This window comes from Cydia pomonella, chromosome 9, assembly GCF_033807575.1.
Source record: "Cydia pomonella isolate Wapato2018A chromosome 9, ilCydPomo1, whole genome shotgun sequence".
NCBI classification, from domain to species: Eukaryota; Metazoa; Arthropoda; class Insecta; order Lepidoptera; family Tortricidae; genus Cydia; species Cydia pomonella.
Window position 1 is genome coordinate 10,903,773 of NC_084711.1, and position 26,414 is coordinate 10,930,186.

Here is a 26,414-nt window from a genome sequence, read left to right on the forward strand (position 1 = left end):
TATAACAATCTTGATATTTATAATATCAATACATTTAATTTTACTAATATATTTAACTTTGAGTAAATTGTAATCTAATGTGATACAAATTTCCTAAACTGTGTGTGTGTGTGTGCGTGTGTGTGCGTGTGCGTGCGTGTGTGTGTGCGTGTGCGTGTGCGTGTATGTGTGTATATGTTATATATGTATATGCTAGTTGGTCTATTCTCTATTTGTTGATTATTTTATCGAAATGTAGCTAAATGGATATAAAATGAGCCATCCATTATTAAAAAAAAGAATTTAAAAAGAAATTGAGATGATAAAAAAATACAAGGCTCCAAAGTCGCAAAAAAAGTTTTTTTTTAACTTTAAAAAAGAAAAAGGAGAAAGGAGAAGATATAATTCGATTCCTTATATTTTCTTGAAAAATAAATGGTCGAACAACTATATACATAAACGCAATATTTCAGGGTCTAAATAGCAATTTTCTTGATCTTCCATACATTTAGGACAGACTAATGTGACGTGACATTACAATATCATTTTGTTACAGGAGGCGTTTCAATCGTCGAGTGTGAGCGTCAGACTTAAACTCTTATTTCTGACCTTTGTTTGGCTTGAATGCCACGAGTCCTATAATAGGCATTTGATCCTCAGGAAAATCAAGATCGATTGACATTATTTACAAAAAATGTCAAGTAGCCAATTGCATTCGCGTAAAAATCGTTTAACTGCGTGTCTACTGTTTCAGCTTCCTGTAACTACACCATTACTGGGGGCCTACCATGAACCATGTTCGACGTGTTGCCTCCCTGTCACACTTATGTACGAATTTACAAGTGCGGCAGTGATACCTACGTCGAACGTAGTTCGCGGTAGGCCCTCTGATTATGACGGATGGAATGTTAACTTCGCACTTGGCCGATGTGCGCCTAACTTCCGATTGATTGTCCGCACAAGCCTCTTACACAAGTGTGAAAGAGACAAAATGAGGCTGACAATAGTGGAGTGGAAACGAGACGAAGGATAAACTGGTTCGTATTGTAATACTGATAACACGAGTATAGGAACGAGGTAGGGAGATCTCAGGCCGGCCTGTCGTTGTGCACAGCTCGACAGCGCCGGACTATTTACAGCCGGCTAAACTATAAAACACGTGGTCCGTGTGAACCTTTAAATCAAGTAAGTCGCATCCATTCATAACGTAAAGTACGACACTTTATAGCCATTTTAAGTCCATGATTTTATTAGGCGTTGTGATTTGCCAAACACGTGTCTATTACGTATGTGTCCTGTAACTGAGTACCTACGATACTTAGCAACAACGAATGCAGAAAGTTAGCGCTGTCAATCAAGAGTCGTTAACTTTTTGGGGGTCAATAAAGTTTGAACTAATTTGTAGTGTTGATTTATAATTTTAATTTTACAAAGAGGTTTATCCATAATTATAAGTACTTACCTACTTGTTTTTTTTATATTAAAGAAGTCAGCAATACAAACATTTTATACTTACTTAATCTAAAATGTCATATTCCTTTGTGGACTAAGTATTCGGCTTAATTTATATCGCATATTTATGTATTTAAATTAAATATTAGGGCCCTGACACACGTATTTCGTGATCATACCTATGTATAACTTCATATTAAGTAGGTATAAAAGTTAGTTATTTACTCGTACACTGTGCTAAAAGGTGCTGTAAACAATTTTTACTTTTTTTATAATTTGTATTTAATTTATGTATTTAAATTAAATATTAGGGCCCTGGGAGACTTATTTCGTGATCCTACTTATCGTTAGTACCTACCTATGTATAACTTCATATTAAATAGGTATAAAAGTTAGTTATTAACTCGTGCACTGTGCATTAAAAATTAACTTAATATTTTTTTTTATAATTTGTATTTAATTTATGCATTTAAATTAAATATTAGGGCCCTGATACACGTATTTCGTGATCTTACCTATCATAAGTACCTATGTATAACTTCATATTAAGTAGGTATAAAAGGTAGTTATTTACTCGTACACTATTATGCACTACAAGGTGCTGTATACAATTTTAACTTTTTTTTTAATAATTTGTATTGAATTTTGGTCCCTACATACTATTTTCTTTCCGTTTTTAATAGACTTCTTACTGTTGTATAACGTAAAAATGATGCTGCGACTAAAATAAAAAATCCCTCGTATAATATTGTAAAAAAAATACTTACATACAGGTATATAATATATAATTAAGGTTTCGTATTTTTATACCAAAGATACAGTATTTTTAAGAACCCGCGACGTTACTTAATGTTATCATTTAGTACTAGGCGTTTTCAACGTTGAATAATATCATCCAACTTCATCCTATAATATCGTTTTTTACTTTAATGACGAACAGGATAGATTAATAATTTGATTGACCATAAAATAGTAAACGTGTGATTTCGACTTTCCAGAAATGTCACAAGAAGATTTAAGTTGCGAAGTGGGTGGTCCGTGCAGTCTGGTGCTCAGCGATGGGTCCGTATTCCACGGCAGGAGCTTCGGCGCGCTGCTGCCCGCGGAGGGTGAAGTTGGTAAGTACTGTTGTTATACTCGTAGTATCATCAGCATCTAATTGACGACATTGACATTCCCATCAGCTGAGCGCTACGATTGAACGTGGTGGTAGAGCGTCAGCAGTCAACCCGGCGCTGCAATAGCGGTCGGCGTTCTTAAATTATTCGGTTCGGTCACAGATTTTAAAATATATATTTATGACATTTCTTGTCGATAGTTAACATTACTGATAATCATGTGAAAAACAAACATAAGTATACATAAATTTTATTAAAATGTATTGATATACCAAATATTGTTATTTTTTTTACTCTAAAGTTTAAAACAATTACAATCTGTTACAAGTATTACTGTCAAAATGTATGTTACCCTGCTAGTGTTTAGTAAAGTCAAAAATAGCATTTTTAAAAACGTCTATTTTCCAAGAATGCCGTAAAAGTTTTCTAACTATTTTAGTATATGAAGAAACTTAAATAAATGAGCTGAGTTTTACATAACATCCTGATTATATTTAATATTCAAATGAGGTGGCTGAAATGCCTCACCATGCTTGTTTTTATTTTTATTTTTTTATCTACTAAGCTGCTTTTTTTCGTCCGCTGGCGAAATTAAAGTTTTTAATTCCTTAATAGAAAAAATAGAGATAGATTTCCTCTTCTCAATATTTTCCATTCTCCATGATTTTTTAGTACCCATGTTATTAAAACAATGAAAAACTAGATTTATAGGTTTTCCTTTTTATTCAAAATATGATAAACTTCTTTTTTTTTTCAAAGAAGCGAAATCTATAAACTTAGAACATATTATGCTGAAGCGATTGACTTCAAAATCAAAGTGATTTGTTAGGATTTAGTTAGTGGAAACTGTTTTCTCCCGAAATTTCATAGAAAAATTACCGTAATTTCGTTAGATTCGAAACACTATTCTTCCCTCTTAAAGAGCCTGCAATTAAAAATCGAAATACTGGACAGTCAGTAACAGAAAATCAGTGGGTGAGTATTACATATTACATAACAAATGTGTTTAGAAACTTCAGAAAAAAAGCAATGCTTTCTATCTAAATCCAGCTGACCAGTCTTCCCTTCTAGCTAAGGTATAATTTTGGTTACCAACTTGATTCCCGCCTTATATACCAAGCATTACAAGTTACGAAAAGTATATAAAAGTAAAAGTACTATGAGGCCGGCTAAGAACTTTTGTGACGATTGATGCTCGATCGAATCATGGTCAGACCTCCAAGGATTCCGGGCCTGCGTTGTATCCTGGCATACTCTTGCTAGTGCCTACTCGCTCAAGGCCGCCTCTCGGGCCACCGAAGACACGATAGGGTCATTTTTAATTCTTAAAACCTGTTATTCAACCTGTCTTACAAAAAACAAAACACTCAATACTCGATCAAATGTCCTAAACACTATGAAAACTTCCACCTATATATTTCAAGCGTGCATTTCTGAGCTTAAATTAAGTAACATTCTCAAAGACCCGGTATTTTAAGATTAGATAGATAAATCGTTTACTTGTTTGCTGCAAATACACACAATTTAAAAACACATAGGAAAACAGAGAAATACACAATTATCAAAGTACACAATGAATTGAAACAAAATACAGAATCTTATATAATATTATAAACAAACAGGAATAGTGGAATAGTAGTAGTTACAATGTGTGCATTGCAGCAACAACAAAAGGGTGCCGACTCAGCTATACCTACGCTTCACTCTTTCGAGCAAAGCACTGGTATTCTGTCGGAAGCCAGATCACGAGGAGAGTGTGATGTAAAAGTGTGGATGAAGTGGTAATAAAATACTAAATATGATCAGATTTTAAAAGAGATAATTATTTCTAAATAAAATAAATAAATGAAATATGAAAAATGAAATAAATAAATAAGTGTAGGGTCGGAGTAATACCTCCTAGAAATCCTCTGAAGTACCTATTATATTTTGAAATCTGTACCTATGAAATCCGCAACCAAATAGCCGTTTGGTATCCCCAATTTTTGTTTTGCAAATAATGACTTTTTAAAGTTATGTTTGAAAGTTTGCTTACTTTTCAGCCGTCTTCCAGGTGGGGGGATATTATTCCAGCATTTGGTTGCGAGATATCGGAAAAACCCGGTAAAAGCAACCTTTCTATGTGTGTACATTTCTAGGAGACAACGCCGAGTAGTTCTAGTGCCGTGTCGGGTGTGAAAGGATGAAATATTAATGTTAGAAGAGAGATATTCCGGCGATTTTTTGTTTATAACGTCAAAGAGAAGACATGCCAGGTGTAAATGTCTCGAGAAGTCATGTTCAGAATGGATGATTTGTTTAAATATGGAGTGATATGGCTTCTCAGGGGTATTGAGTAACAAAATCTGTAACATGCATTTTGTACTCTCTGGATTAAGCCACGAGTCTTTTGTAGCAAATTAGGTCCATAGACGATATCACCGTAATTTAACTTAGAAAGAACCAACGATTCACATAAAATCATGCGGACTTTCTCACTTAAAAGGTTACGGATCTGGTAAAAGTCCTTTAAGCGAAAGAAACATGACTTCAACAGTTCACTTACGTGCTTTTCAAACCTCAACTGGATATAAATCATTACGCCTAGGTTTCTAGCCTCCACTACCCGTTCAATGGCAGAACCTCTGATATGTTATACGTACATAAGTCCGCAGCAAGCTCGGCCGAATTGCATCTTCCCATACAAACGGAGTTTCGTTCTCATTTAAAAAAATGAGATATGTGTTGAATTGTAATGATAAAAAACTTGATCGATGATATGTTATAAGTATGGTGTACCATTTTAATTAATAAGTGTATTGAAACCCAACCTAGTGTTTATCTAGAATTTGCCGTCAATTAAGTACCTACCGATGTTTCGAGATGTGACCATTTTTTATTGCTAAATCGTTACTAAAATACAATTTTATACCCGATTTTGAAATCAGTATGATGCAGAACAAAACGACAAATGTGTCTATAAAATGAGGTCACATTTTGCTTCGACCAATGGTATTGCGTTTAGCTTTTTTAAATTTGATAAAGGAAATGCATTTGTATCATGATCCAACATGAGGCAACAACATCCGAATAAAAAATGATTCGTTCAAATACAAACTTGAAATGATCAAGGGCATTGTTTGTGTAGTATTTCAGACCGGCATGGTGGGCTACCCTGAGTCGCTGACCGACCCGTCGTATCACGCGCAGCTGCTGGTGTTGACCTACCCGCTGGTGGGCAACTACGGGGTCCCCGAGGAAGCTGAGTGCGATGAACACGGTTTGCCAAGGTAAGCAACTGGGAATTGGTAGAATGTTATCGGACCCTAAATACCTAATAAATAAAAAAAGCGGCCAAGTGCGAGTCGAACTCGCCCATGAAGGGTTCCGTACCATTTATGACGAAAAAAACTACTGACTAGATCTCGTTCAAACCAATTTCCGATGGAAGTTTGCATGGTAATGTATATCATATATTTTTTTTAGATTTTTCATTCTGTTATTTTAGAAGTTACAGGGGGAGGGGGGGGGGGGGCACACATTTTACCACTTTGGAAGTGTCTCTCGCGCAAACTATTCAGTTTAGAAAAAAATGATATTAGAAACCTCAATATCATTTTTGAAGACCTATCCATAGATACAACACACGTATGGGTTTGATGAAAATAATTTTTTTGAGTTTCAGTTGAAAGTATGGGGAACCCCCAAAATTTATTGTTTTTTTTTTCTATTATTGTGTGAAAATCTCAATGCGGTTCGCAGAATACATCTACTTACCAAGTTTCAACAGTATAGTTCTTATAGTTTCGGAAAAAAGTGGCTGTGACATACGGACGGACAGACAGACAGACATGACGAATCCATAAGGGTTCCGTTTTTTGCCATTTGGCTACGGAACCCTAAAAACCGTTTATTTCAGATCACTGATCCTAAGTTGCCAAGCCAAGTGCTACGTAAAGTAAATACAAATCTTTATTTCAATTCATATTTACAATCAATGTAGGTTTTAATATTAGTTATGTTGTTTATGAAAAAATGATATAGATTCAGACGATTCAGTATGTTGTTTTATTTTATATCACGATAAGCAGTTAAAATTTGATATTAAATGGATTTGTAGTACAATTTCCATAAATCACGATACTTTTACCTAAATTGTTAATTGAAAGTACCCTCAAGAAATACTATAAAAATGTATACTTAGTCATGTTTTTTTTAATACACATTTAATTTACTTTCCTCGTATTCGAAATGAAAAGTATAGTGTTTGACTGGAGTAAAAGACAGCATTTTAATCTCGGGCAATTAGCGCTCTAACTATGTAAGGGATAGCGGTCTAACTGGGAGGATGTCGAAGATAATAAAACACGCGTAGTGTTCACTTTAATTATTCTATTCTTTTTCTTATATGTTAGCTACGTAACAACAAGATTTATCATAAGAGCTGTTTCTTCTAGAATGCCGGCCCGCACACCCGTTCCGTTTGACAGCGAGAACTGATTCTAAATTCAAATATTATGTACCTACGAGTAACTGTTGCCAGTCAACATCCAAAAGAAGGCTGTTAAGGTTGCAAACCTTTGCTTATCTCCCCTCCTTGGGTGAAAGAGACCCAAAGACTTGAGCCAAAGACAGAGATTTTTTTTTATTACTTCCAGGTGGTTCGAGTCAAGTCGCATTTGGGCAGCTGGCCTGATTGTCGGAGAAATAAGTAAACACGCAAGTCACTGGCGCGCCAAGAAATCCCTGGGTTCCTGGTTAGCTTCGTACAATATCCCTGGGCTCTGTGACGTTGACACCAGGGCACTGACATGCCGGCTGCGAGAGGGCGTGACTTTGGGCAGAATTATACAAGGGCCGGTCCCGTCTGCCCTGCCGCCGCTTTCTGATCCCAATAAGAGGAATTTAGTGGCAGAAGTATCCGTCAAGGTAGTTTTTCCATTTACCTATATAGGTAGATTATTTATTTATTACATGTCTGTGTCAAGAAAGTCGTGTTAAGGATGCTCACATCAGTGGGGCGACACTGATCCTTTCGGGCATTCTCGGCTCCGTTCGGTTCAGCATTGCTACCACTACGAGCAATTACTAGGGTTGGCACAACTTGACGTCCCTTTGCATGCACAACCTAAAGGCTTGAATTTTGACAACCCCAAATAGCCGAAAGGGATACTGCCATACATTAGAATGGGCAGCATGATTCGTCCCTGAATCGATGTTAAACTTTGGTTTTGTAAGAAATGTCATTTCTGTACGGTAGTACTATTATTCTGTGCGCACATGTCAATTATTCGAAGTGTGTAGCTTTTAGTACGAGTAGATAGACTTAGAACATATAGAACATAGTTTGCAATATTTAATAATATTGTACCTTTCCATGGATATAATATAAAGAACCATAAAATGCTCACTTCTGCATTATCTAAAACTAAGTTTGAAAAGAAAATAAAGCTTGTTAATGGTAACTATTACTATGCCTATACTACAAAGTATGGCTTAGATGAGCCATATTGAAGTGAGCATTTTGCGTCCTTAAGTATAATTATTAGTGAAATAATATAAACGTGTTTCTTAACTTTAATTAATATCAACATTTTTATTTTAGGCTGAGAAAATATACAATACCAATGGTGACGTGTCGATTATGGCTGTAGACTGTGGCCTAAAATACAATCAAATAAGATGTTTGATTAAAAGGAACGCCAAAGTAACCGTAGTGCCGTGGAACCATAAGCTCGATCCACAAAATTATGATGGATTATTCATAAGCAATGGCCCAGGCGATCCAGATGTTTGCAAAAGTGTTGTTGAAAATATTCGCAGTGTTGTCAAATCCGTCAACGTAAAACCAATTTTTGGAATTTGTCTCGGTCATCAACTACTTTCAACTGCTGTTGGATGCAAAACATTCAAAATGAGGTAACATCCCAAATTATAATATTTATGATGCAAATAAATAAGGTATACACTAATGTATTGAGTACTTATAATAGTAAACTAAATTCAGTGTCTATTTTCCAGGTATGGCAACCGTGGACATAATTTGCCCTGTACACACAGCGAAACAGGAAGATGTTTTATGACATCGCAGAACCACGGCTTCGCTGTAGATAGCAGTACTTTACCACAAGATTGGAAAACCCTATTTACCAACGAGAATGATAAAACTAATGAAGGCATCATACATGAATCCAAGCCTTTCTTCAGTGTACAATTCCACCCAGAACACACTGCAGGACCCACCGATCTGGAATGTCTATTTGACATATTTATTGACTCAGTAAAAGCTTTCAAATCAAAGCAACCGTGCGTTGTCAATAAGATGATTACCGACAAATTAACATTTACTCCTACTATAAATGAACGACCAAAAAAGGTTCTCATTCTGGGTTCTGGGGGTTTGTCTATCGGCCAAGCCGGAGAATTCGATTATTCAGGCTCTCAAGGCGTCAAAGCTATGCAAGAAGAAAAGATTCAAACGGTGCTAATCAATCCCAATATTGCAACAGTGCAAACATCTAAAGGATTAGCTGACAAAGTTTACTTTTTGCCTATCACTCCCGAATATGTAGAACAGGTTATTAAAGCAGAACGTCCGACGGGCGTTTTGCTTACCTTTGGAGGACAGACTGCACTGAACTGCGGCGTACAGCTCCAAAAATCTAAAGTTTTTGAGAAGTACAACGTAAAAGTTTTGGGAACACCCATACAATCCATAATAGACACAGAAGACCGAAAGATTTTTGCTGAAAAAATCAATGCGATTGGTGAAAAAGTGGCCCCAAGTGCAGCCGTATTTTCTGTGGAGGAAGCAGTGTCGGCGGCTCTTCAAATAGGATACCCTGTGATGGCGCGCGCTGCATTTTCATTAGGTGGCTTGGGATCAGGATTTGCCAACAACGAGGAAGAGCTAAGAGCCCTAGCACATCAAGCTTTCTCACATTCTGATCAACTAATAATAGACAAGTCTCTCAAGGGATGGAAAGAAGTCGAATATGAGGTGGTTCGCGATGCTTATGATAATTGCATTACAGTGTGCAATATGGAGAACGTGGATCCATTAGGAATACACACGGGAGAGTCCATAGTTGTTGCGCCGAGTCAAACTCTCTCGAATCGGGAATATTATATGCTAAGGAATACTGCTTTGAAAGTAATAAGACATTTCGGCATTGTTGGAGAGTGCAACATACAATATGCTCTTAATCCTCTTTCTGAAGAATTCTACATAATAGAAGTCAATGCTAGGCTCTCGAGAAGTTCAGCTTTGGCGAGTAAAGCTACGGGTTATCCATTGGCATATGTTGCAGCGAAATTGGCCCTCAGCATTCCTCTGCCAGAAATAAAGAACTCAGTGACAAAAGTAACCACAGCTTGTTTCGAACCAAGTTTAGATTATTGTGTTGTTAAAATACCAAGATGGGACCTGGCAAAGTTTACAAGAGTCAGTACCAAAATTGGAAGTTCTATGAAAAGTGTTGGAGAGGTTATGTCTATTGGAAGAAACTTTGAAGAAGCGTTTCAAAAAGCGTTACGTATGGTTGATGAAAATGTTAATGGGTTTGACCCCAACATAAAAGAAGTGAATGAAAATGAACTGAGGGAGCCCACAGATAAGCGAATGTTTGTTTTAGCAGCTGCTCTTAAAAATAATTACACCGTAGAAAAACTGTATCAACTGACACAAATTGATAGATGGTTTTTAGAAAAGTTTAAAAATATTATTAACTTTTATAATACCCTTGAGCGCGTCAACCATAGCTCTATAACACCAGATATGATAAAAAGTGCTAAGCAAATCGGATTTTCTGATAAACAAATCGCTAATGCTATTAAAAGTACAGAATTAGCTGTTAGAAAACTAAGAGAAGAGTTCAAAATAACACCGTTTGTTAAAAAAATTGATACAGTAGCTGCTGAGTGGCCAGCATCGACAAATTACTTGTACCTTACTTACAACGGGACCCAGCACGATTTAGAGTTTCCAGGAGGGTTTACTATGGTGTTGGGATCAGGTGTGTACAGAATTGGAAGTTCTGTTGAATTCGATTGGTGCGCAGTGGGCTGCCTTAGAGAACTGCGAAATCAGGGCAAAAAGACTATTATGGTTAATTATAATCCTGAAACCGTTAGTACTGACTATGACATGAGTGACCGATTATATTTCGAAGAAATATCATTTGAGGTTGTTATGGATATATACAACATAGAGCAACCGGATGGCATTGTACTATCAATGGGAGGACAACTTCCAAATAACATTGCTATGGATTTACATCGACAACAAGCAAAAATATTAGGAACTTCACCAGACATGATAGACAACGCTGAAAACAGATTTAAATTTTCTCGGATGCTAGATCGCAAAAACATATTGCAACCACGGTGGAAAGAACTCACAGACTTAGAATCTGCTACAGAATTTTGTGATGAAGTTGGCTATCCTTGTTTAGTCAGACCTTCTTATGTGCTCAGTGGAGCTGCTATGAATGTAGCATATTCTAATCAAGATTTGGAAGCTTATCTCAAATCAGCTAGCAAAGTGAGCAAGGATCACCCTGTAGTTATTTCGAAATTCATTATGGATGCAAAGGAGATTGATGTTGATGCTGTCGCTGCTGATGGTGTTATTGTATGTATGGCTGTATCCGAACATGTAGAAAATGCTGGAGTTCATTCTGGTGATGCCACATTAGTAACCCCACCACAAGACATAAACAACGAAACGCTAGACAAAATCAAAGAGATCGCGGGCATTGTTGCGGAAACGCTTGATGTTAGCGGTCCTTTTAATATGCAATTGATAGCCAAAGATAATGACCTCAAAGTTATCGAATGTAATGTAAGAGTTTCTAGGTCATTCCCGTTTGTATCTAAAACATTAGACCATGATTTCGTGGCGACGGCAACTAAAGTTATTCTTGGAATGCTAGTAGAACCTCTTGACGTCTTGAGTGGTGTTGGAAAAGTGGGTGTAAAAGTACCACAGTTTTCTTTCTCTCGATTGGCTGGAGCAGATGTTACACTGGGAGTAGAGATGGCATCTACGGGTGAAGTTGCTTGCTTCGGTGAAAACCGCTACGAAGCTTATCTGAAATCCCTTATGAGCACAGGTTTCAGAATACCTAAAAAAGCCATATTGCTATCAGTCGGGACTTTCAAGGTAAAGTTTGTTTATCAAAACTTAGAAATGCATATTAATTTCAATATTTTTACATAGTTCATCATAATAATGTCTACTTTTAATTTACAGCACAAAATGGAGTTATTACCCAGCGTACGAACCTTACACAGAATGGGATACAAACTATATGCCAGTATGGGTACCGGTGACTTTTACACGGAGCACGGAGTAGAGGTATGTAACCAAAATAAGTAGGTAATCCCATGTTTAATCAATGTTTTCCACGTATTTTCATATAAACAGTACATAAACCGGCTCCTTTCGTATTTGCAGGTTGAAAGTGTGCAGTGGACTTTTGATCACATTGGTGACCCAGAAGACGATCGCTCAGATGGCGAACTGATGCACTTAGCAGATTTTATGGCGAGGCGTCAACTAGACCTTGTGATTAACTTACCCATGAGAGGAGGCTGTCGTCGGGTGTCATCCTTTACCACACATGGATATCGTACGCGCCGTTTAGCAGTCGATTATGCCGTGCCATTGGTAACGGATGTTAAATGTGCAAAACTTTTAGTACAGGTATGGCATATCGTTTTTTTTTTATTACTATCCAGAACGAATGAATCGTTGGTATATTGAGGATAATAATTGTCAGTAATCAAAAGACCCTTCAAGTAGCGGTGGACCTATTTCAAAACACCATCAAAATCTCTTGTCTTGTTTCACCTTTCCACGACGTGAGGCATTCTCAGAAGATGCTGGAGCTACATTTTATCGGTCCCTGGTCCGCAATGGGACCCAGTCTGAGGGTCTACCGGTAACATTAAAATATCGAAAAACGTTATCTGCCTCCCTGTCGGTCGAATATGCAAGGCAATATGAAATGTTCTACCGCCAGAGAGCAGCGCTATCACATATTCTAAACCATAGGGTAACTTTAACATACTATGCCTTTAACCATGAATCTAGTATAACTAGATCAGGCATGAGCGGTGGGGGATACGACCGAGGGGGATAGTCTTATGTCTCTTTCAGTAGGAGTAGCAGAGAAAGCGCTATCATTAATTGTCCTTGTCACAGTCTATTTTTTTTATACTATATTACCGTAGATTTTAGTATGGTTTATGATGGGCAACAAATAACCCGACCAATTTCGTAGGTTCTTTTTGGTATGTTGTCATCAGGAATGTTAAAGCGTGTTTTTAATTTAGTCATATTGCATGAAAATCAGTACTTAATTATACGGCCTGCGTACGACTTGTTGTAAAATTTATGTAAAACTTTACGTTATCATTAAATTAAATATGACAAAAGATGTTGTACAATGTATGTATTTATAATTAATAAAATTGTACAAAGTAGTACGTTATACAAAAATATAATATAACAAAAGTCATTACTAAACATAACTATATACTACTTAAAAATTATATTACAACAGGCATTATATCAATGACAGTTTAGATGAAATCACAATATAATAAAAGAAACGTATAATAAAAATTACATTACACTCGTTGCATATAGATAATATTATTACAAATGGCATTATAACAAATGTATAATAGATTTTTTTATATTTATATTAAATTTAATAATTATATTAAACATTACACACCCAATTGTGATAGAGAGGCAGATCTGGTCAGCCGTATTTATCGTAAACGTTTCGATAAAACGTAGAATACGTAATAATAAAAGATATCCTCATATGAGGTGCACTTTTTATTTTAAATAAAGCATACGTATAATTTCAGGCGATGATGAAGTGTGGTGGCATACCACTAATGAAAACTCACACTGACTGCATGACTTCACGCAACATTATAAAGTTACCTGGTTTCATTGATGTACATGTCCATGCCCGTGAACCTGGAGCAACGTATAAAGAAGACTTCGCTTCCTGCACGGCTGCTGCCCTTGCTGGTGGAGTCACTATGATCTGTGCTATGCCGAACACAAATCCACCAGTCATTGATAAAGCGTCTTACGATTACACCGCTGCATTGACTCGTGTCAGTGCTCGTTGTGACTACGCTCTCTTCATGGGCGCTTCAACCTCAAACTGTGACACTGTAGCGGAAATGGCTCCTCAAGCGGCCGCCCTAAAGATGTATTTAAATGAAACATTCACCACATTAAAGTTGGACGATATGACGGTATGGCAAAAACATTTACAAAATTGGCCAAAGAAAATGCCCGTCTGCGCTCACGCGGAACGCGAAAAAACCGGAGCAATTATTCTTATGGCATCTTTGTTGGATCGCCCCATTCATATTTGTCATGTGGCACGTAAAGAAGAAATTTCAATTATAAGGGCAGCTAAGGAAAGAGGGTTAAAAGTAACATGTGAAGTCTGCCCACACCATTTGTTTTTGAGTACGGATGACATTGACAGAATAGGAAAAGGTCGTGCTGAAGTGCGGCCAGTGCTTTGCAGTCCTGAAGACCAAGCAGAACTTTGGAAAAATATGGACATGATTGATGTTTTCGCAACCGATCACGCTCCTCATGCTGTTGCAGAAAAAAACGCAGAGAAACCTTTACCGGGATACCCGGGCTTAGAGACCATTTTACCTCTATTGTTAAATGCTGTACATCAAGGACGACTCACAATCGAGGACATAATTAATAAGTTCCACAGAAATCCGAGAAAAATATTTAACTTGCCCGAGCAACCTAATACTTACGTTGAAGTTGACATGGATTACGAATGGACGATTCCAAATAGCATGGAATTTACGAAATCAAAATGGACTCCGTTCGCTGGTATGCAAGTTTGTGGGGCGGTCCATCGCGTCACCTTGCGTGGTGAAATTGCATATGTGGAAGGTCAAGTTCTCGTTCCACCAGGTTTTGGTCAAAATGTCCGTGATTGGCCAGCACCGAAAAAACAATCCTTCCCAGTCTTTGCCATTGAAAAACCGGAAAAAGAACAAAGCAGACCGAGTTCTGCACTTGATTTTTATAGCTCTGCTGATTTCAGTCGATTGAGTGACCTTGACATGGAGCAAATGGAACCTAAGCCAGAAGGAAAATTAAATGTGCACTTTGAAGCACATAGAGGCGCTTCGCCTCTGCCTGGACAAGAACGCTTGACTTCAAAACGAGAAAGATGTGATAGTTCATCTTATTATAATCCTCCACAAGTATCCGTTTCACAGCGGCAAAGAAGTGATCTGTTTGGCAAGAGTATTCTGACTGTAGACTCGTTTGGCAAAGAAACTCTCAACGACATATTTAATCTTGCTCAGTTTATGAAAACAAGTGTCAGCAAGGGACGCTACTTGGACGATATTCTGCGAGGAAAAGTCATGTCTTCGATATTCTACGAAGTAAGCACTCGTACCAGTTGCAGTTTTGCGGCAGCCATGCAACGACTGGGTGGTTCTGTCATACACACTGACGCGACAAGCTCTTCAGCTAAAAAAGGAGAGACGTTAGAAGACAGTGTTGCAGTTATGTCCAGTTACTCTGACGTAGTAGTACTCCGACATCCGGAACCTGGAGCAGTTGCTGTAAGTTACTTACACATTATAACTTTATTTTTGGAGTAACAAATGAGTATTTTTTAAACCTGTAATTTCTAATTATCGCCTTTTTTACAGCGTGCCTCACGCCATTGCCGAAAACCTGTAATCAATGCTGGAGATGGAGTGGGAGAACATCCCACACAAGCATTACTAGATGTATTCACCATCCGAGAAGAAATTGGTACAGTCAATGGACTCACTATAACTATGGTTGGGGACCTTAAAAATGGGCGCACAGTACATTCGCTAGCCCGATTACTTACACTATATCAAGTCAATTTGCAGTATGTTAGTCCACCAGGCCTTGGAATGCCAAAACATATAACAGATTACGTTGCGTCCAAGGGAATACCCCAAAAAGTATTTGAACGCTTAGAAGATGTACTGGCAGATACGCACGTCTTATATATGACGAGAATACAACGAGAGAGATTCGAAAGCCAAGAGGAGTATGAGAAGGTAAGTTATTTTTAAACGTTTATCTTGCAATAAACGTGTTTCTATTCTATTCCATTCTTCTTATTGTCATTATATACTGTGTAGTATTCTTATTACAACAAATACGACTTGATGATGACAAAAAATGACTCCACGTGTATCTGTTTGCAGACCAGACCTACCCCCATTTAAAATTTATCTTGTTCTATAAGGTTCTTCCTTACCTTCCTTCCTTTCCTTTCTTTCAAATATTACAATATTCTGAACCCTTAAACAGGCCTGACTCTTTTTTTACTTTTGAATAATGATTACGATAGATAACAGTGTTAACAGAATATTTACTAGTTTCTTTTATTATTTTTATGATTAATACTTCTTTAAAAAACCCTGTGGTTGATATAGGCCCCCTGGTCGTTACCAGCGGTTCTATGTGGTACGTCTGCGGCCACTAACCTGCTAGAAATACATAGTAGTTTTAAGGGCTAGTCATGTTTTTCGACATGTAATCGTTGACACTATTAAGCCATAATAAAAGTTATAAGATAGAGTCATTTATTCGTTTTTAGGGTTCCGTAGTCAACTAGGAACCCTTATAGTTTCGCCATGTCCGTCTGTCTGTCTGTCTGTCTGTCTGTCTGTCTGTCCGAGGCTTTGCTCCGTAGTCGTTAGTGCTAGAAAGCTGAAATTTGGCATGAATATATAAATAAATAAAGCCGACAAAGTCGTACAATAAAATCTAAAAATTTAATTTTTTTAGGGTACCTCCCCTCCACGTAAAGTGGGGGTGAAATATTTTTTTCGCTTCAACCCTAGAGTGTGGGGTATCGTTAGAAAGGTCTTTCAACAGGGGTTTTCAAGAAACATTTTTTGATAAAGTGAATATATTCGGAGATAATCGCTCCGAAAGAAAAAAAAATGTGTCCTCCCCCTCTAACTTTTGAACCATAGGTCCAAAAAATATGAAAAAAATCGTGGAAGTAGAGCTTAAGAAAGACATTAAATGAAAACTATAGCGGACATGATCAGTTTAGCTGTTTATGAGTTATCGCAAAAAGTTTTCCCTTCATAGTAATAAGACTTACTTTAATAAGGTACTGATTATGCAAATTTGCCTATTTGTTTAACTCGGGTCAATTCATCCCTTGGTTAACATTTTACTATACTTTAAGCTCCAGTTTAGCTTATTGTGACGGAAGAGTAACTACGGAACCCTACACTGAGCGTGGCCCGACATGCTCTTGGCCGGTTTTAATATCTATCGTTAAATTTAAATAATCACTGTTATTATATTATAAAACAGTACAAGGGTCCGAAAATAAAAGATAAGATTGTGCTAGTTTTTTTTTTTTTTTTTTTTTTTTTTTTCTTTTATTCAGAAACAAACAGTCATTCAATAACATTGAACAGTAGATTAAGCAGCAGTAAATTGACCTATAGTTTCCTTAATTTACATATCAAAATACGAAGCTAATGCACTTTTTGAATACAAAAATATCGTATATAAATGCAAACAATTTTTACAATACTTTAAACAAATATCTACAGCTTGCCTATATACAGTACAAGTTGATTAACACCTAAAAATAAAAGTGAACATCAAAGTCATGTGAAATTTAAGCTAAATAACAACCAAAGATGCATATATCTCAATTATTAGAAAAAATATGCTTATTTAGGTATTCTTAATACATATCATTTGAATGCTTTTTTCAGTAAAGTAGTTGTACAGTTAAATATATCCACATCTGTGAGTTTTTCATTATTATTAAACAGTTTACAAACACGCTTAATAAATGCATTACTAGCATAACGAGTCCGACTGCGAGGAATAGAGAAAAGGTCTTTTTTGCGACACTGGCGCTCTCGTCTACGCGGAACTCTGAAACTTATTTTATGAAGCAATTTAGGGGCATCTAGTACTGAGTGAATAATTTTGAAAAGCAAGACAGAGTCTACAGCATCACGGCGGTCACTTAGTTTTTGCATCTTAAAACGTGTACATGTATCCGTATAGTTAGTGTAAATTTGCCCAGTCCTAAACGCGAGTGATTTGATAAATTTCTTTTGTAACCTTTCAATTCTATTAATATGAATAGCGTGAGATGGTTTCCAGACAGAACATGCAAACTCTAGATGACTGCGGACAAAGCTATTATATAAGATTTTGTATGTTAAAGGATTTTTAAAAGGTTTTCCTACCCGCAAAATGAAACCCAATTGTTTAAATGACTTATTTAAGATGTTGTCGAGATGTGGGACAAATGTAAGGTTACTATCCATTAGAATGCCAAGATCACGGATCTCTGTAACCCTTTTCAATGTTTTACCTAAAAGGCTATAATTAAATTCAATTTTCTTTTTCTTTTTTGTGAAAGTTATAACGTTACATTTGTCCAAATTCAGAAATAAGTGATTATCTCTACAGTAGGTGACAAGGTTATTAAGATCGTCTTGTAGTTTAATACAATCATCTTCATTTCTAATGATCCTAAAGATTTTGGTATCATCCGCATAAAGCAACAAATTAGAATGTTTAATGTAATTAGGGATGTCATTGACGTATAGTGAGAAAAGCAAAGGTCCCAAATGAGAACCTTGAGGCACACCAGAGCTAATTGGTTTCCATTCCGACTGAAAACCCAGTAATACTACGGACTGAACTCGATTTTCGATGTAAGATTTGATCCAACGGAACAGATCGCCATGAATGCCAAGGCGCCAAAGCTTTGTTAATAAGGTATGATGAGAAATTTTATCGAAGGCTTTAGCAAAATCGGCATAAATAGCGTCAACGCTAAAACCATCATCCATTGCGCTGAATATTTCATCAGTGAAAGTCAAGAGATTACTATCGACTGACCGACCCTTAAAAAAACCATGCTGATTAGGAATAATATGGCGACGTACCGCACTAAAGACTTGATCAGTTACTATTTTCTCCAATAGCTTACCAAAGATACACAATTTGGAAATCGGACGGTATTTCTCAATGTCGCGGCTGACTGTACCTTTAGGTATAGGGGTCACCCAAGCCTGCTTCCATGTTTTAGGAACATAGCCGTCTTTAAGAGATTTGGTAAAAAGCATAGTGATAGGTGTTGTAAGAGAGGAACTGCACCGTTTAATTAAGAGGGGGTGTAACCCATCTGGACCGGCGCCTTTATGAATATTAACTGATTTTAAGTATTTATCTACAATCTTTGAGTTAATTTCTACAGAACTTAAATCGATTAAAGGTTCAGGTAAAGAGTTTTGTACTATGTCATCAAAGTTAATGTTACTCGGCTGCTCGAAAACTGAATGAAAATGAGTATTAAAAAGATTACAAATTTGCTCGCCATCCGAACTAGTGATTCCTTTGTAATTCATAGTTTGAGGAAGTTTATTTTTAGAAAAAATTGATTTCACGTAAGTCCAAAAAAAGTTGGGGTGGGTTTTATTTTATGTTCTGAATATGATATATAGTTGTTGTAACACTCAGATTCTAACTTATTGGCACGTTTACGTAAGACGCTAAAACTTTGATAATCTAAAGGATTGCCGTACAATTTCCATAGTTTATGGTATTTACGCTTCTCTTTTAAGATTTTTTGTAGTGGTTTACTATACCAAATAGGAACAGAAGATGAAGATTGACGGACACGACGGAGTGGGGCATATTTACGAATTAAATTATGTATTAAGTTGTTGAATTTAATTATACAATCATCTAAATGTAAACCTTTAAAGAAATCAGCCCAATTAATCGCAGTGAGTTCAGTATTAATTTTGTTAAAGTTAGCTAAATGAATATTATACGTTAAACGCGCTGCAGGTATAAGATAGTGTACAAGGTCAAGTTTTAAATCGATGCAAAGTGATTTATGATGTGCATCATGTGCATCACAGTTTTGGCCGCTGAATAAACCGTCTACTCATAGTTATACTCCAAAGTGACAAAACCCTTAAATGTAATGTAAATACTCTGCAAATTAGTGGCCACATACATACATACCACATATCTTGATTCCAAATTGAAGCAATTTTCATGTTTTTGCTGTTGTACATAAATTATTCCGTTTTAGACCTATGTCCGAGATTTTTTTTCTATTGAGCGAATGTTAAGAACTCAGGATTCGAATCGCTGAAGTCCCAAGAGAAAATCCTTGAGATTGCTAATTAAACTTTTGGCGACCGCATTATTATCCAAAGAGCGGTACGATTTTTCATAAACTCCGGTCTTTGAACCTACGGCACCTTAAGTACTTTTTATGAAAAATAAAAAAAACATATAATTAAATATGTCATTTAGTTTCCTTAAATGTACTTAGCCATACTCCGAAGTTCACTGAGTTTGAAAAAACACCGTGTATGAGATCGCAACTTGGTTAAAGCTTGACGCACACACATGCGTTCGGTTGCGTGTCTATTCCCTCAGGGTTTGCGTCAGCGGCGGGCCCGCAACGGGCACGCAGCGCACTGTGAATGCTCGGAGGCGGGTCTTATGTAGTCCGTATTAAGGTCCATTTTATTTGTAACAAAATACAACATAAATGAAACCCAAACGCACGTGCCCAATCCGCGTCTAATCGCTGCATGTGCTTATTGACAAACGTATTTATTACAAAAAATTGGCCAAGTGCATGTCGGGCCATCATCTTGCTCAGTGTATGGTTTCGTAGTTACCGTTCTGTCAAAAAGGCCAAACGGGGGCTATTAGTAAGTATCATGTATATTTCAAGCATAAGGAGTAACTTTGCAGCGCTTTGTACGTCTTTTTACTAAGAATAGAACATTTTTTGCAATAACTCAAAAACGACTAGACCCATCATGTTCGCTATAGTCTTCATTGAAAGTATTTTTAAGCTTTTGTTTCACGATGTTTATTCATATTTTTTGGACCTAATGTTCTAATGTTAGAGGGGGGGACATCTTTTATTTTCTTCTGGAGCGATTATCTCCGAAAATTTAATCAAAAAATGGTTTTTAGATATCCGTATTCGTTTTGAAAGACTTATCCAACGATACCTCACACTATTGGGTCAAAGCAAAAATAAAACTTCAAAAAAATATTTTTGTATGGGAGGTACCTTAATTTTTTTAATACTTTTTATTTTACCGCTCTATCGCCATGCATGATCCATGCCAAATTGCAGCTTTCTCGCAATAAAGATCACGGAGCAAAGCCGAGGACGGATGGACACACGGACATGGCGAAACTTTAAGACGAAAGGGGACGACTGCCTCGAAACCGCCTTTCCATACAAACTTAGTCCCCATTTTCCTCTCTGGATATGAACATTATTGAAAATACTTTTACACAACTTGATGTATTATAATCATAGCTACGGTCGGGAATTTCATTTTTTTTCGACTTTTTCAATATTATAAGAGTTAGGAGCATTTAAAAAAATTATGAAACCTGTTTTTCGCTCCTAACTTTTTATAATAATTAAAAAATGAAAAAAACTAAACGGTCGGGCATAGCTATGACTAAAATACAGTAAAAATATTTCTCATAATGTCAATATCCAAAAATGAGAACTACGTTTGTTTGGAGAATCGATCGCCCTCTTTCCTCTTAAGGGTTTCTAGTTGACTACGAAGCGCTCGCGGCCTGTGTGAAGAATGGCGATGTTCTTTTAAAACTAGCTACCTAAGTAGATGCGCCCGTGTGGTCACGCGCCTGACGGGCCCGACCCGCAGCTGCCGTATGTGTGCGTTAAGCTTAAGGGTCAACTTATGTAATAATTGTTTGTCTAGGGCTAGGCTTTTAATTTTAGATCAGTTCAAATATTACTAATAATATTGGTCCGCACCGCCCAGTGCCTAACTGTATTTGAAGGACGAGGAAACTCAGCAAATAATAAAATATTTTTTTCAGGCTCGAGGACTGTTGGTGGTGACGCCGCACCTGATGACGCGCGCACGCCGACGCATGGTGGTGATGCACCCGTTGCCGCGCCTCGACGAGATCTCGGCGGAGTTCGACTCGGACCCGCGCGCGGCGTACTTCCGCCAGGCCGAGTACGGCATGTACGTGCGCATGGCGTTGCTGTCCATGGTTGCTGGCGTCAACCCCCTAGTGTAGATTAGCTGTAGTGTGGCTGTGTAGATGTAATTTAGATAAAAGTATCAATTGACGCAGTGACGAATTTTTTTGTAGAGTACCTAGAGTATGCCCCTAGTACATAGTTAATCTTCGGAGCTACTTGTACCAAGAATATTAATCTTCGAAACTTGGAGTGAAGAAGTTTATCCCAAAGTAAAAAGAAAAATATATGAATAGGTATGTAGGTATACTTCGCTGTACATATTTAAAAACCGAACAAATGCGAGTCGGACTTGCCCAACGAGACATCCACCGTGTAACTTAGTTTTGATTTATTTTTAACAAATTTATAGTTATGAGATATTTTCCTGTACTTGTAGTGTGATTTCATAGTTCTATATAGGTCAATGGGAAGTAAGTGTCGAAATAAACATTCATTGTTAATTTAAAAGTTTGATTTTTTCACAGCTTCAAGGGACTGGGACTGGGACCTGAGTTTATGGTTTGAATATTTTATGGGTTGGTTTTATATGGTATTAATTTTAACTCGCCACGCGTTCCCAAGATAAAGGGTCAAGACTGAAGACTGACAGATGGACTGATAACAAAGTGATCCTATACGGGTTCAGTTTTTTTTCCTTTTGGCGCGCGGAACCCTAAAAGTGATCGGGTTGCATTTTTTCCTTTTGAGGTGTCACATCACAGAATTTCTAACAATGTTTTGTGACGTGAAATGTGAGTAGGTTTGAAACATCTTTAAACCTCGTAGGGTCCAGATCCAAACCCAGATTTAACGAGAAGTATTATGGCGCGGTGGCTCATGTCTCTGTAACTATAATATGCAAAAAATTTATATCGATGTTTAGGGAAAATAAGCCATTACTCGGAATTGAATGTACCTGACAGAGATGGCGTTGATTTTGCACTAGAAACGACGGATTCGGTGTTTAATTAATGGATGGATTAAAAGTGGTGTCTTCTGATAGAGCTTACTAAATAATCCAAAAATAAAATACGGGGGATTCTAACAAACTGTAAAAATTAAAAATATGGAATTTTTCACAAATATTTTTGATGACCGGTCTGGCCTAGTTCTAATGAAGAAGAATAAAAACTTAACATTATTTCAGAATTAACCTTTACTTAAATAATATTGGTTTGTCATGGGCGACACTTTCACCAGAGCCTCAAGTAAACAAACAAACCAAGTAAGTAGTCGGTCAAAAAATCAACAACAAAGTCCGAATGATGGACTATTACTAGTACACTCTGCGAAGTAAATCATCATAAATAAATATTATTATAGGACCATTGTGTGTGTGTAGAAGTTATTAATTAAAACCATATACTCAGGTTCTTGAAGCTTTGAAAAATCAAATTTGTAACTGTCGGTTTGCCGCAAAAAATATGTATTTCGTTTTCACAAGGGAATTAAAATTTATAGGGTATTTACCGTTGACCTAGAACTTTGAAATTTGGCAAATAATATTATCTTACACTACAAGTACAATTAAGATAAAAACACAATCAAAAATTCGTTAATTTTATATGGAACGTGGGCGTGTCTGACTCGCACTTGTGCGGTTTATTTTGTCTTTTAAATTCAATAAGCTTCTTGGCTACAACCAAATTATTGTTGTTTTCAAAAAGGTAGCTACCTATCAATCTAGAATGGCAGTGAGTGCGATATTATGTTTTAAAATTATATAAAAGGTTAAATGTTTATCTTTGGCATAGAATACAAAAATAGTTCTATGTGCACATAGAATTCTCACTGTATGGTAAATCCAACATTTGACAGCGAATTAAGGTATAATTAACTATCGTAATCGCTATCGTATCGCTAGAGCTAGAATCTGTCTAAGCAGACACGTATCACACGTCCACTCTGTACATCACTTATCCCTAGTTTAGAGAATAGAATATTTACATATGTAAAGCATTTTTTTGGCAAAATACCCTAAATATAAAATCAAGTTTACTTTAAGTCATAATATGTACACTGGGCTCGAGTAACCGACTCATTTTAACCACGCATTCCTGGGATAGTAAGGAGCGAAAAATGTGTTTTGGTCAAAAATAATAGTGTTTGATAAAAAAAAAACCGGCCAAGTGCGAGTCGGACACGCACAGGAAGGGTTCCGTACCATTATCTATAAAAATGGTCACCCATCCAAGTACTGACCCCGCACGACGTTGCTTAACTTCGGTGATGAAGGTGAGAACCTCGAGATTGGAAAGAAATATTTATTTTATTCTGTTTTTAGTATTTGTTGTTATAGCGGCAACAGAAATAGGTACATAATCTGTAGAAATTTCAACTGGCTATCACGGTTTGTGAGATACAGCCTGGTGACAGACGGACGGACGGACGGACGAACGGACAGCGGAGTCTCAGTAATAGGGTCCCGTTTGACCCTTTGGGTACGGACCCTAAAAACTAACAACGAATAAGTAAAGTTTTTTTTATTTTTATATACAGAACAATGTTGCGAGTTTCCTTTAATACTTTAATGCCCGTCAGTAGGTATATGTATGCCTGAACCAAGTCACATAGTGCCCGTAGTGGCAGCACTGGCAGCGTCGTAACATTCGCAACTAGAAAGGTGTTTTTCACTGCGTTATTACAGAAAAAAAAAATCACAAGTATTGTCATTATCTGTAAAACAAGACCGGTTTCAGAAAACTGTAGTAAAGTAAGCAGTTGTGTAAGTGTTGGTATATAAATAGATAATATATTTTTCATATCACATATTCGGAAAAAGGAATAATTTCTTCCCTGCTAGGAGGGACCAAAGTGACACTTTTTTAGACTAGGGTAATATTTTTATTATTCTTTGCATTTCTTTTTTTTCTTTAATAATATTTTGACACATGATAATTTCCTGAAAGGAGACGTGTAAAGCAGTGTATGTGTCACATGATACCACAATTATTTCCACCTTGGGCGTTAATATGTAATTTAGCAACTGCATAATAAATAAATAAATAAATATTTATTTATTTATTATAACCATTATTTGGTATAATGTTCATTTGATATATAAGCCATATTATATAATTACCGATCGGATATATATTTCAAAAGATATTCCAACGCTTTATATAAAATATATTTATTTTTGTGTGCAAATTATTTTTTATTTACCCAACCTAAACCTAGTCTTTTGTCATTTTATGTAAGGGTCGAAATACTATCCTAACCTGACCTACTTTTCTGGTAGCGATTCGTTTTGTGTAGGTAGGCGTTGAAGTTCTACACCTACTCTAACCATCTTTTTTTGTAGCGTTTCGTTGTGTGTAGGGGTCATTTCTAACCTAGCTTAACCTACTGTTATGCAATGGGACATTTAAGTCAAACATAAGGTCGCAGTTGTAACCTACTTTTCTGGTAGCTGTTTTGTGTAGGGGTCGCAGTTCTAACCTAATCTAGTATCTAGGGGCACGGTAGTGCCCCCGCCAAGACGAGCAAAACGAAGCGCAAGGGCACTACCTACCTTTTCTCGAAGCGCTTCGTCATTTGGTCGTTTATTTGAACCCTCATAGGTTGGGTTTGGATTATACCAGATAAACAAAATTCTCTGAATGCAATGTCAATAGTGGACTTATTAAGCATAAAATAATTCAATTAAATAGCTCTGATAATTTTGATTTTATTCATATTTAAAAAACCCCGATTTTGTCACTGACTCACTCACTCACTGATGATCATCAAAACCCTTAGGGTACTTCCTGAAGCCCTAGGAAGCTGATTTGATATGTAGGATAGTATTAGTACACAAACAACAAAAAAATCCAAAAACTTGAAATTATTTTCCCCTAAGGGCTGAAGTGGAATTTTGTATGTGGAATCAATAAACACTGAACCGATTTAGTAAAAATTTGGTATGTAGATAGTTTTTGTATGGGGAAGTCGATAGGAATAGTTTTTAACCCCAAAATCGCCCCGTAAGGGTGAAAAGGAGGAGGAAAAAGAGGTTAAAGTTTGTATAAAAGGTGCCCCCAGATACGTATTACAGGATTTTTAATCGTAAATCACTCCCAACCCTTTAAATTAGGGGATGGAAGATTGGCATAAGCAACTTACAAAAAGAAGTAAAACTAAAATCCCACCAAAAACATTTTCATGTAAAATGTTGCCAAGACGAAACCATAAGGCTCGCACTAACAAAAATATTTAGATCTCTTGTAGAGTCAAGCTTCTAACTCTACAGGCCCTAACTTCAGAAACTCTACACCTTATTTAAAATATGTTATTTGGCCGTTTCATTGCTACAAGAAGTATTGTATAATATTAAAAAAAGAAGAGAGAATACATTTTTCATATTACGCCCATGTGACTGTAGCGAAACGGCCAAACTCATATTTTGACTCAAGTGTAGAGTTAGAAGCTTGGTTCTACTAGAGATATGATAACATTTTGACAATGCGAGCTATATGGTTTCATCTTGGCAACATTTTACATGAAAATGTTTTTGTTGGGATCCATTTTAGTGGGTAAGAAATCTGGTATTATGCATATAATGCATTATATCACCAATTGTACTTTAGATGAGATAAACGTTATATCATAAATAAGTTAATTACTTATAAGAAATAAGTATGCATTATATTAAATAATGTTATGCTAAACATTATTAGATAATCATTTATATAAAATGAGAACAATATCATATATAAATATGAGTGTTGTTCTATGATTCAATAATTATATCTAATGAGCATTATTGCGACTGATATTATAACAAGAAAATTTA

At 36.5% G+C, this 26,414-nt stretch overlaps 1 protein-coding gene across 1 annotated transcript; it reads left to right on the top strand.

Moving 5' to 3' along the window:
- Nucleotides 1–880: 880 nt before the first annotated feature.
- Nucleotides 881–24,790, top strand: LOC133521352 (CAD protein). The gene is made up of 11 exons (XM_061856271.1): nt 881–1,164; nt 2,430–2,549; nt 5,677–5,818; nt 7,187–7,457; nt 8,134–8,447; nt 8,550–11,691; nt 11,782–11,886; nt 11,986–12,234; nt 13,413–15,173; nt 15,264–15,647; nt 21,490–24,790. Exons 2-11 carry the CDS (start codon nt 2,432–2,434, stop codon nt 21,694–21,696), a joined length of 6,693 nt encoding a protein of 2,230 aa, XP_061712255.1. The 5' UTR covers nt 881–1,164; nt 2,430–2,431; the 3' UTR covers nt 21,697–24,790.
- Nucleotides 24,791–26,414: the final 1,624 nt, after the last annotated feature.

Bases quoted from the DNA above. Each gene is read 5' to 3' on its own strand.
- LOC133521352 (XM_061856271.1), top strand. From the start codon at position 2,432: ATGTCACAAGAAGATTTAAGTTGCGAAGTGGGTGGTCCGTGCAGTCTG. The intron at 11,692-11,781 runs GTAAAGTTTGTT...TTTAATTTACAG, and splicing joins TATCAGTCGGGACTTTCAAG to CACAAAATGGAGTTATTACC. The intron at 12,235-13,412 runs GTATGGCATATC...GTATAATTTCAG, and splicing joins GTGCAAAACTTTTAGTACAG to GCGATGATGAAGTGTGGTGG.